Here is a 13146-nt window from a genome sequence, read left to right as displayed (position 1 = left end):
ATCAACCACAACACAACCAATACAACCTCACTATATCAACCTCAACACACCCAATAAAACCTCACAATATCAACCTCAACACAACCAATACATCCTCACTATATCAACCTCAACACAACCAATACAACCTCAGCACATCAACCTCAATACAATTTCAATATATCAATCTCAACACAACCTCACTATATCAACCTCAACACAACCAATACAACCTCACTATATCAACCTCAACACATCCAATAAAACCTCACTATATCAACCTCAACACAACCAATACAACCTCACTATATCAACCTCAACACAACCAATACAACCTCACTATATCAACCTCAACACAACCAATACAACCTCACTATATCAACCTCAACACACCCAATAAAACCTCACAATATCAAACTCAACACAACCAATACCACCTCACTATATCAACCTTAACACAACCAATACAACCTCACTATATCAATCTCAGTACAACCTCACTATATCAACCTCAACACAACCAATAAAACCTTGGTGTATCAACAACCAAAACACCCAGGGAAGAAGAGGACAGTTATTCAGGGCCTTCAGAAAGTATTCACACCCCATTACTTTTTCCACATTTTCGTGTGTTACAGCCTGAATTTAAAATGGATAACATTTCCATTTTCTGTCACTGGCCTAGTAGCACTACCCCATAATATCAAAGTGGAAATATGTTTATTAATTAATAAACCTTAAATGCTGAAATGTCTCGAGTCAATAAGTTCTCAACCCCTTTGTTATGGCAAGCCTAAAGAAGTTCAGGAGTAAAAAATGTGCTTAACAAGTCACATAATAAGTTGCATGGACTCACTCTGTGTGCAATAATAACGTAATAATAATTGGACATGCTATTGTAATGACTACCTCATCTCTGTGCCCAACACATACAATTATTTTTAAGGTCCCTCAGTCGAGCTGTGAATTTCAAGCACAGATTCAACCACAAAGACCAGGGAGGTTTTCCAATACCTTGCAAAGAAGGGCATCTATTGGTAGAAATAAAAAAAACAGACATTGAATATCCCTTTGAGCCTGGTATTTATTACACTTTGGATGACCTGCTCACCGGATGTGCTACCTGTCCCAGACCTGCTGTTTTCAACTCTCTAGAGACAGCAGGAGAGGTAGAGCTACTCTGAATGATCGGCTATGAAAAGCCAACTGACATTTACTCCTGAGGTGCTGACCTGTGATTATTATTATTTGACCCTGCTAGTCATCTATGAACATTTGAACATCTTGGCCATGTTCTGTTATAATCTCCACCTGGCACAGCCAGAAGAGGACTGGCCACTCCTGGTTCCTGGTTCCTCTCTAGGTGTCACACCCTGACCATAGTTTGCTTTGTATGTTTCTATGTTTTGTTTGGTCAGGGTGTGATTTGAGTGGGCATTCTATGTTGTGTGTCTAGTTTGTCTGTTTCTGTGTTTGGCCTGATATGGTTCTCAATCAGAGGCAGGTGTTAGTCATTGTCTCTGATTGGGAACCATATTTAGGTAGCCTGTTTGGTGTTGGGGTTTGTGGGTGATTGTTCCTGTCTCTGTGTTAGTTGCACCAGATAGGGCTGTTTCGGTTGTTCACGTTTCGTGTTTTGTATATTGTTCGTATTTTTCATCTTTATTAAAGATGTTTATAAATAACCATGCTGCGTTTTGGTCCGCCTCTCCTTCGATGGAAGAATCCCGTGACAGAATCACCCACCACAACAGGACCAAGCAGCGTGGTGACAGGCAGCAGCAGCAGGAGCAGCGAAAGAAAGACTTCTGGACTTGGGAAGAAATCCTTGACGGGAGAGGACCCTGGGCAAAGCCAGGGGAGTGTCGCCGCCCCAGGGTGCAGTAGGAGAAGCGGCAGCAGGAGCAGCGGGAGGAGGAATGGACATGGGGAGGACGAATTGGATGGAAAAGGACCCTGGGCACAGCCAGGAGAATATCGCCGCCCCAAAGAAGAGCTGGAGGCGAAGAAGGCTGAGAGGCGCTGGTATGAGGAGGCAGCACGGCGGCGTGGATGGAAGCCCAAGAGTCAGCTGCAAAAATGTATTGGGGGGGTACACAGGAGGTGTGGCGAAGCCAGGTAGGAGACCTGCACCAACTTCCTGTGCTTACCGGGGGGCTAGAGAGACCGGGTAGGCACCGTGTTATGCTGTGGAGCGCACGGTGTCCCCAGTGCGGGTGCATAGCCCGGTGCAGTACATACCAGCTCCGTGTATCGGCCGGGCTAGAGTGGGAATCGAGCCAAGTGCCAAGAAGCCGGCTCTACGCATCTGGTCTCCAGTGCGTCTCCGGTGTCCCCGGTTCGCCTGCATAGCCCAGTGCGGGCTATTCCACCTCGCCGCACTGGCAGGGCGACCGGGAGCATTCAACCAGGTAAGGTTTGGTAGGCTCGGTGCTCAAGAGCTCCAGTGCGCCTGCACGGTCCGGTCTATCCAGTACCACCTCCACGCACCAGCCCTCCGGTGGCAGCTTCCCGCACCAGGCTTCCTGTGCGTGTCCTCGGCCCAGTACCACCAGTGCCAGCACCACGTATCAGGCCTACAGTGCGCCTCACCGGTCCAGCGCTGCCGGAGTCTCCCGCCTGTCCAGCGCTGCCGGAGTCTCCCGCCTGTCCAGCGCTGCCGGAGTCTCCCGCCTGCCCAGCGCTGTCAGAGCTTTTCTCCTCTCCAGCTCTGCCGGAGTCTCCCGCCTGTCCAGCGCTGCCGGAGTCTCCCGCCTGTCCAGCGCTGCCGGAGTCTCCCGCCTGTCCAGCGCTGCCGGAGTCTCCCGCCTGTCCAGCGCTGCCGGAGTCTCCCGCCTGTCCAGCGCTGCCGGAGCTTCCAGTCTGCAAGGAGCCGCCAGAGCTTCCAGTCTGCAAGGGGCCGCCAGAGCTTCCAGTCTGCAAGGGGCCGCCAGAGCTTCCAGTCTGCAAGGGGCCGCCAGAGCTTCCAGTCTGCAAGGGGCCGCCAGAGCTTCCAGTCTGCAAGGGGCCGCCAGAGCTTCCAGTCTGCAAGGGGCCGCCAGAGCTTCCAGTCTGCAAGGGGCCGCCAGAGCTGCCAGTCTGCAAGGAGCCGCCAGTCAGCATGGAGGAGCCTGAGCCGCCAGTCAGCATGGAGGAGCCTGAGCCGGCAGTCATCATGGAGCAGCCAGTGCCGCCAGTCAGCCAGGAGCAGCCAGTGCCGCCAGTCAGCCAGGATCTGCCAGAGTCGTCAGCCAGTACAGAGCTGCCCCTCTGTCCCGAGCTGCCCCTCTGTCCCGAGCTGCCCCTCTGTCCCGAGCTGCCCCTCTGTCCCGAGCTGCCCCTCTGTCCCGAGCTGCCCCTCTGTCCCGAGCTGCCCCTCAGTCCAGTGGGTTCATTTAGAAGGGTCGCCGTGGTTAGGAGGCCACGGAAGCGAACAATGGGGCGGACTAAGACTATGGTGAAGTGGGGGCCACGTCCAGCACCAGAGCTGCCACCGCGGACAGATGCCTGCCCAGACCCCCCCCCCCCCCAATAGTACCCCCCCCCTCAAGGTCCTGAACCTGTCACACCCTGACCATAGTTTGCTTTGTATGTTTCTATGTTTCTATGTTTCTATGTTCTGGTCAGGGTGTGATCTGAGTGGGCATTCTATGTTGTGTGTCTAGTTTGTCTGTTTCTGTGTTTGGCCTGATATGGTTCTCAATCAGAGGCAGGTGTTAGTCTCTGATTGGGAACCATATTTAGGTAGGCTGTTTGGGTTTGTGGGTGATTGTTCCTGTCTTTGTGTTTGTTTCACCAGATAGGACTGTATCGGTTTTCCACGTTTTCTTATTTTGTATTATACATTGTTCAAGTTATGATCTTTATTAAAGATGTTTCTAAATAACCACGCTGCATTTTGGTCCTCCACTCCTTCCCAGGAAGAATCCCGTGACACTAGGTTTCTTCCTAGGATCTGGCCTTTCTAGGGAGTTTTTCCTAGCCACCGTACTTCTACACCTGCATTGCTTGCTGTTTGGGACTTTAGACTGGGGTTTCTGTACAGCACTTTGTGACATCAGGTGATGTAAGAAGGGCTTTATAAATACATTTGATTGAAGTGATTCGTGTATTTCCCCCTCTTCCCCAGTGTATGAAAACCCCTAATAAACTTCCCCTTTGCCTTCTATTTGTGCTACTGGTGCCTGTTTTGTTATTGAACTTGGTGATGTGGAAACCCTACACCCTTGATCTTGCCACAATATATACATATCTCTAAAAGGGTACGCATTTCCCAGTGTGGATTAGTCTTATATGAACAGTGTGACCTGGTAGTTTCATCACACTTGGTGATAGACTGTGAAAGGAGCAATGTTCTGCATTGTGTTTAAACATACAGTTATCTCCACACTATAATTATACCACTTCCCATTTAGCCTCAGGATACAGGCTGAACTTTTAAAGCACAGTGAAATGTTCCATTTCAGATTCAATTCTGTGTTCAAATATCATCCGGTTACAGTCTCGGGCTCAAACTCAACTCTGGTCCTCGAAGCCAGTACCACTGCATTTTATTCATTATTCCCCTCTCCTCGGGGACTGATTAGATACCTGGGACACCAGGTACAGTATGTGAAATGTATTATCAGGTGGAACAGAACAGCTTGTAGGGTAAGAGTTGAGTGACCCCCTGGCTAGGGGATTTCATTATAAATTATATTTCTTAAAATATTAAATACTATGACATTCAGCACAGTAAGAAAAGTAACACAGTTGTCTTTTAGGGGGATCACTATTGCTGAACAGCAATCCGGAATCTGGAAGAACAAAAAAGACATACATTCTTTATGTTTGATGTTACCCCTCCCCCACTGCACATAACGCATAGTAAACACTTTGCAAACATGCACACGAATAAGATGTGCAACCAGGCCCAACCAGCAGGGGAATGGAGAAAGCCTGACAGACAGTCAATAGCACACCCAACCAGGCCCAACCAGCAGGGGAATGGAGAAAGCCTGACAGACAGTCAATAGCACACCCATCCAGGAGTGTACTCTTCAGGGCAGAAGCAAGCCATCACTACTAGGACAGAGTGGGGACAGAGAGAGAGAGAGAGAGAGCTGTGAGGTGTGGAGAACCAGAGAGATAACTCATAAAGAAAAGAGAGAGAGAGAAAGAGAGAGCGAGCTGTAAGCTCTGTACTGTAAATGCGAGACCAGAGAGAGCTGTGGAGTAAGAGACCAGATAGAGACCATAGGGACCAGAGAGACCAGATAGAGACCAGAGATACCAGATAGAGACTAGATAGAGACCAGATAGAGACCAGAGAGGGACCAGAGAGACCTGAGAGACCAGAGAGAACAAATAGAGAGCAAGAAGACCTGAGAGCCCAGAGAGACCAAATAGAGACCATGGAGACCTGAGAGCCCAAAGAGACCAAATAGAGACCATGGAGACCTGAGAGCCCAGAGAGACCCGAGAGACTAGGTAGAGACCAGAGAGAGACCAGAGAGACCCGAGAGACTGGAGAGAGACCAGAGAGAGACCAGATAAAGACTAGCAAGCCCAGAAAGAAACCCGAAAGAGACCCGAGAGAGACCAGATAGAGAGAGATCAGAGAGACCAGCTAGAGATCCGAGAGAGAGACCAGAGAGACCAGATAGACCAGATAGAGACCAGATAGAGACCAGATAGAGAGCAGATAGAGACCAGATAGAGAGACCAGATAGAGACAAGAGAGACCAGAGAGAGACCAGAGAGATAGAGACTAGATAGAGACCAGAGAGACCAGATAGAGATCAGATAGAGACCACATAGAGACCAGATGGAGACCAGATGGAGACCAGATGGAGACCAGATAGATACCATAGAGACCAGAGAGAGTCCAGAGAGACCAGAGAGAGGCCAGAGAGACCAGATAGAGGCCAGATAGAGACCAGAGAGACCAGAGAGAGACCAGAGAGAGACCAGAGAGAGACCAGATAGAGAACATATATAGACCAGATAGAGACCAGAGAGAGACCAAAGACAACATAGATAGCAGAGAGACCAGATAGAGACCAGAGAGACCAGATAGAGACCGGAGAGACCAGATAGAGACCAGATAGCGTCTAGATAGAGGCCAGATAGCGACTAGATAGAGACCAGATAGAGATGAGAGAGACCAGAGAGACCAGAGAGACTAGATATAGACCAGAGAGAGACCAGAGAGACCAGATAGAGACCAGATAGAGATCAGATAGAGACCAAAGAGACCAGATAGAGACCAGAGAGACCAGATAGAGACCAGAGAGAAACCAGATAGAGACCAGATAGAGACCAGATAGAGACCAGATAGAGACCAGATAGAGACCAGAGAGAGACCAGAGAGAGACCAAAGAGAACATAGATAGCAGAGAGACAAGATAGAGACCAGAGAGACCAGATAGAGACCAGAGAGACCAGATAGAGACCAGAAAGAGACCAGCAGGAGACCAGATAGAGACCAAAGAGACCAGATAGAGACCAAAGAGAACATAGATAGCAGAGAGACCAGATAGAGACCAGAGAGACCAGATAGAGACCGGAGAGACCAGATAGAGGCCAGATAGCGACTAGATAGAGACCAGATAGAGACGAGAGAGACCAGAGAGACCAGAGAGAGACCAGAGAGACCAGATAGAGACCAGAGAGAGACCAGATAGAGACCAGATAGAGACCAAAGAGACCAGATAGAGACCAGATAAAGACCAGATAGAGACCAGATAGAGGCCAGATAGAGACCAGATATAGACCAGATAGAGACCAGAGAGAGACCAAAGAGAACATAGATAGCAGAGAGACCAGATAGAGACCAGAGAGACCAGAGAGAGACCAGAGAAAGACCAGGGAGACCAGATAGAGACTGGATAGGGACCAGATAGAGACCAGAGAGAGCCCAGAGAGACTAGATAGAGACCAGAGAGACCAGAGAGACCAGACAGACCAGATAGAGACGAGAGAGACCAGAGAGAGACCAGAGAGACAAGATAGAGACCAGAGAGAGACCAGAGAGAGACCATAGAGACTAGATAATGACCAGATAGAAACCTGAGAGAGACCAGAGAGACCAGATAGAGACCAGAGAAACCAGATAGACCAGATAGAGACTAGATGGAGACCAGATAGAGACCAGAGAGAGACCAGAGAGACCAGATAGACACCAGAGAAACCAGATAGACCAGATAGAGACTAGATGGAGACCAGATAGAGACCAGAGAGACCAGAGAGAGAGAGCTGAGATGAGCAGCCAGACAGTAAAGAAACTCAGTAGTGTACCTGGGATACTCTGTCTCCTGGAGGGCAGAGAATTGTCTGTCCCTTGTGAGTCCTTGTTCCCTTTAGAGTAAGGACCATCATCTAGAAGGGGCAGAAAACAGGGTTATTATAGGTATGTGTCACAAATCCCACACTATTCCCTATGTAGTGCACATATTTCAAACAGAGCCCAATGTAGCTGTAGCTCTGAACAAAAGTAATGCACAGCACTGCATTTTGGGGGATAAGGAGTAGTTTGAGACACAGCCATGGAGTAGGGTCGTCTACTGGCTCTGGAACAGATGGTAGTGAGCTGGGGTAAGCGTTGCTATTGGCTTCCTGAGTACATGCAGATGCAAACGTGACCAACAACTGTAATGCATGCAGCTGTGAGTTCTGTCTGGAGAGATAAAGGAAATCGTTTTTTTGTTCTTAGAACAAATTTAGAACCCACTCTAACACTAAACAAACAAAAAAAATACAGATTTCTCTCATTTTTATTTTGAGAGACTAATAAGCCTGGGTTTACTATCTGTGTTACTTAAGCCTGAGTTTACGGTCTGTGTTACTTAAACCTGGATTTACTGGCTGTGTTACTTAAGCCTGGGTTTGTCTCATTCTGTCACAGCTGTCTGTCTCTCTGTTAGGAAGTGAAGTGATACATTAGGACACATTGTTTTTAGAGTGGAGAAGAGGATTCATAATTCATGTAATGTCGCAGTCTTCATTTCCTTCAAACTTGATCCATTAATGAATACTTTCACTCTTTGCTGCTATGGGACCTGCCATCAATAGTTACCCCTGGAGTTCTGTTCCTCATGCCTGATATTAGATAGAACACTTCCGCTATCTATTCCCTCAACGCCTGCAGGAACACACACGCATGGATGCACGAACACACACACACACACACACACACACACACACACACACACACACACACACACACACACACACACACACACACACACACACACACACACACACACACACACACACACACACACACACACACACACACACACACACACACACACACACACACACACACACACACACACACACCTAATATATTCCAACAGATCTGCCTTTATCAGTGTCATACGCAGGAGGAGGCATTCCTCTCTCTCTGCTCCCAGTTTTAGACTCAGCAGTGTTGTTAATCTATACCATTCAGAGAGAAGGAGAGAGTGAGATTCAGCAGTGCTGTTAATCTATACCATTCAGAGAGAAAGAGAGTGAGATTCAGTAGTGCTGTTAATCTATACCATTCAGAGAGAAAGAGAGTGAGATTCAGTAGTGCTGTTAATCTATACCATTCAGAGAGAAGGAGAGAGTGAGATTCAGCAGTGTTGCTAATCTATACCATTCAGAGAGAAAGAGAGAGTGAGATTCAGTAGTGCTGTTAATCTATACCATTCAGTTTTAGATTCAGCAGTGTTGCTAATCTATACCATTCAGAGAGAAAGAGAGAGTGAGATTCAGTAGTGCTGTTAATCTATACCATTCAGAGAGAAGGAGAGAGTGAGATTCAGCAGTGTTGCTAATCTATACCATTCAGAGAGAAAGAGAGAGTGAGAGTCAGTAGTGCTGTTAATCTATACCATTCAGTTTTAGATTCAGCAGTGTCGCTAATCTATACCATTCAGAGAGAAAGAGAGAGTGAGATTCAGTAGTGCTGTTAATCTATACCATTCAGAGAGAAGGAGAGAGTGAGATTCAGCAGTGTTGCTAATCTATAACATTCAGAGAGAAAGAGAGAGTGAGATTCAGCAGTGTTGCTAATCTATACCATGAAGAGAGATAGGGAGAGTGAGATTAAGCAGTGCTGTTAATCTATACCATTCAGAGAGAAGGAGAGAGTGAGATTCAGCAGTGTTGCTAATCTATACCATTCAGAGAGAAAGAGAGAGTGAGATTCAGTAGTGCTGTTAATCTATACCATTCAGTTTTAGATTCAGCAGTGTTGCTAATCTATACCATTCAGAGAGAAAGAGAGAGTGAGATTCAGTAGTGCTGTTAATCTATACCATTCAGAGAGAAGGAGAGAGTGAGATTCAGCAGTGTTGCTAATCTATACCATTCAGAGAGAAAGAGAGAGTGAGAGTCAGTAGTGCTGTTAATCTATACCATTCAGTTTTAGATTCAGCAGTGTCGCTAATCTATACCATTCAGAGAGAAAGAGAGAGTGAGATTCAGTAGTGCTGTTAATCTATACCATTCAGAGAGAAGGAGAGAGTGAGATTCAGCAGTGTTGCTAATCTATAACATTCAGAGAGAAAGAGAGAGTGAGATTCAGCAGTGTTGCTAATCTATACCATGAAGAGAGATAGGGAGAGTGAGATTAAGCAGTGCTGTTAATCTATACCATTCAGAGAGAAGGAGAGAGTGAGATTCAGCAGTGTTGCTAATCTATACCATTCAGAGAGAAAGAGAGAGTGAGATTCAGTAGTGCTGTTAATCTATACCATTCAGTTTTAGATTCAGCAGTGTTGCTAATCTATACCATTCAGAGAGAAAGAGAGAGTGAGATTCAGTAGTGCTGTTAATCTATACCATTCAGAGAGAAGGAGAGAGTGAGATTCAGCAGTGTTGCTAATCTATACCATTCAGAGAGAAAGAGAGAGTGAGAGTCAGTAGTGCTGTTAATCTATACCATTCAGTTTTAGATTCAGCAGTGTCGCTAATCTATACCATTCAGAGAGAAAGAGAGAGTGAGATTCAGTAGTGCTGTTAATCTATACCATTCAGAGAGAAAGAGAGAGTGAGATTCAGTAGTGCTGTTAATCTATACCATTCAGTTTTAGATTCAGCAGTGTTGCTAATCTATACCATTCAGAGAGAAAGAGAGAGTGAGATTCAGTAGTGCTGTTAATCTATACCATTCAGAGAGAAGGAGAGAGTGAGATTCAGCAGTGTTGCTAATCTATACCATTCAGAGAGAAAGAGAGAGTGAGAGTCAGTAGTGCTGTTAATCTATACCATTCAGTTTTAGATTCAGCAGTGTCGCTAATCTATACCATTCAGAGAGAAAGAGAGAGTGAGATTCAGTAGTGCTGTTAATCTATACCATTCAGAGAGAAGGAGAGAGTGAGATTCAGCAGTGTTGCTAATCTATAACATTCAGAGAGAAAGAGAGAGTGAGATTCAGCAGTGTTGCTAATCTATACCATGAAGAGAGATAGGGAGAGTGAGATTAAGCAGTGCTGTTAATCTATACCATTCAGAGAGAAGGAGAGAGTGAGATTCAGCAGTGTTGCTAATCTATACCATTCAGAGAGAAAGAGAGAGTGAGATTCAGTAGTGCTGTTAATCTATACCATTCAGTTTTAGATTCAGCAGTGTTGCTAATCTATGCCATTCAGAGAGAAAGAGAGAGTGAGATTCAGTAGTGCTGTTAATCTATACCATTCAGAGAGAAGGAGAGAGTGAGATTCAGCAGTGTTGCTAATCTATACCATTCAGAGAGAAAGAGAGAGTGAGAGTCAGTAGTGCTGTTAATCTATACCATTCAGTTTTAGATTCAGCAGTGTCGCTAATCTATACCATTCAGAGAGAAAGAGAGAGTGAGATTCAGTAGTGCTGTTAATCTATACCATTCAGAGAGAAGGAGAGAGTGAGATTCAGCAGTGTTGCTAATCTATACCATGAAGAGAGATAGGGAGAGTGAGATTAAGCAGTGCTGTTAATCTATACCATTCAGAGAGAAGGAGAGAGTGAGATTCAGTAGTGCTGTTAATCTATACCATTCAGAGAGAAAGAGAGAGTGAGATTCAGCAGTGTTGTTAATCTATACCATTCAGAGTGAAAGAGAGAGTGAGATTCAGCAGTGTTGATAATCTATACCATTCAGAGAGAAGGAGAGAGTGAGATTCAGCAGTGTTGTTAATCTATACCATTCAGAGAGAAGGAGAGAGTGAGATTCAGTAGTGCTGTTAATCTATACCATTCAGAGAGAAAAAGAGAGTGAGATTCAACAGTGTTGCTAATCTATACCATTCAGTTTTAGATTCAGCAGTGTTGTTAATCTATACCATTCAGAGAGAGGGAGAGAGTGAGATTCAGCAGTGCTGTTAATCTATACCATTCAGAGAGAAGGAGAGAGTGAGATTCAGCAGTGCTGTTAATCTATACCATTCAGAGAGAAAGATAGAGTGAGATTCAGCAGTGCTGTTAATCTATACCATTCAGAGAGAAGGAGAGAGTGAGATTCAGTAGTGCTGTTAATCTATACCATTCAGAGAGAAGGAGAGAGTGAGATTCAGTAGTGCTGTTAATCTATACCATTCAGTTTTAGACTCAGCAGTGTTGCTAATCTATACCATTCAGAGAGATAGGGAGAGTGAGATTCAGCAGTGTTGCTAATCTATACCATTCAGAGAGATAGGGAGAGTGAGATTCAGCAGTGTTGCTAATCTATACCATTCAGAGAGAAGGAGAGAGTGAGATTCAGCAGTGCTGTTAATCTATAGCCTTCAGAGAGAAAGAATGAGTTTTGAAGAAACAGAAGGTCTGTGTCTATCTGGTGCCGAGCTATTACAGTCAAGTACGACTGGAGGCTTTTGTTCTTCCTCACAGGTGTGCTTCCTTTCTTTCACTCAGACAGACGACTCTCATCACTCCCATTGTTCTAGGAGCACCACCTGTTTGCGCATTGTGTGTGTGTGTGTGTGTGTGTGTGTGTGTGTGTGTGTGCACCAGTCTGTCCAGTCTGTCCGTGCACCTGTCTGCTCTCTGTTGCTGCTGACCCTGTTGTATCTACACGAAGAATGGCGGAAAATATATGAATAGTAAATCACCAGCTGAGATTTATTTTGTTTTACCTCAAGACAACTGAGAACACAAGAGCCAACTGGAAGAGTTGGAGTCAACTGAAAAAAAGCTTATCTCTCTCCCCTTCCCTCCACTCCATCTCCCTCTTCTCCCTCCTCTCTTACTCCTCCCTCCCCTCCATCTCCCTCCTCTCTTACTCCTCCCTCCCCTCCATCTCCCTCTTCTCCCTCCTCTCTTACTCCTCCCTCCCCTCCATCTCCCTCCAAGACTTTCAGTCCTATCAGCCTCTGCATGCAGTGATGAAACACTTGACTTTGCACAGCTTTAATCCTGACGCCAGAGGGCTTAAAAATCATCCTAGTCACCTATCAAAGGAGACGATTTAGCCGTGACGCTAGGCTAGCTACCTAACTTTGGAACCTCAGTCATCGTTTTTTTTTTTCTCTTCAGCTCAGTCTTACAAGCATCAAAGTGGGTTACACATGGCAGGAGATGGAATGCTGGCATACCGCACTGTGGAATAGTAAAACTATCACACTGACTGGTCCCGAACCATTCGAGATTAAGATAAAATGATGGCTTTGGTTTTTCAAGTGGGAAAGAACACGGTTACGTCAAAAATTGCACCCTGTTCCCTAGTTATAATATGGGCCCTGGTCAAAAGTAGTGCACTATTTAGGGAATAGCGTTCCATTTGGGTTGCAGAACGCAATAATATTTCTTGTGAGATTCTGCCTGTTTCTCTACTTTCCTCGCCATTACCAGTCCAGCTGAATGGCCCTTGATTACTGTTGAGATGAATGGCACAGGTCTTATCTGAGGTAAGTGAGGTAGATATGCACATATAACTAGGAATAAAGTGACTAGGCAACACGATAGATAATAAACATTACTTGAACTATTTAGCAGTCTTATGGCTGGGGGTGCATTGGTACCGCTTGCCGTGTGGTAGCAGAGAGAACACTCTATGACATGGGTGGCTAGAGTCTTTGACCATTTTTAGGGCCTTCCTCTGACACCGCCTAGTATAGAGGTCCTGGATGGCAAGGAGCTCAGCTCCGATGATGTACTGGGCCGTACGCACAGGCCCTGTGGTGGTCTGCTTGAAACATGTAGGTATTACAGATGAGGTTAGGGAGAGGTTGAAAACGTCAGTGA

The 13146-nt window shown here is 45.9% G+C and overlaps 1 protein-coding gene across 1 annotated transcript in view; it reads right to left on the bottom strand.

Annotated features, from left to right (window-relative positions):
• The window catches only part of grip2b (glutamate receptor interacting protein 2b), a 217007-nt gene that overhangs the window by 177357 nt on the left and 26504 nt on the right, over window positions 1–13146 (bottom strand). The window contains exon 2 of the mRNA XM_064967506.1: window positions 7237–7317. Within this exon, the coding sequence (XP_064823578.1) occupies window positions 7237–7317 (81 nt within the window). The remainder of the gene's footprint in view (window positions 1–7236; window positions 7318–13146) is intronic.

The sequence above is a fragment of the Oncorhynchus masou genome, chromosome 6 (assembly GCF_036934945.1).
Source record: "Oncorhynchus masou masou isolate Uvic2021 chromosome 6, UVic_Omas_1.1, whole genome shotgun sequence".
NCBI lineage: Eukaryota > Metazoa > Chordata > Actinopteri > Salmoniformes > Salmonidae > Oncorhynchus > Oncorhynchus masou.
This window is presented reverse-complemented; position numbering and strand designations above follow the sequence as displayed.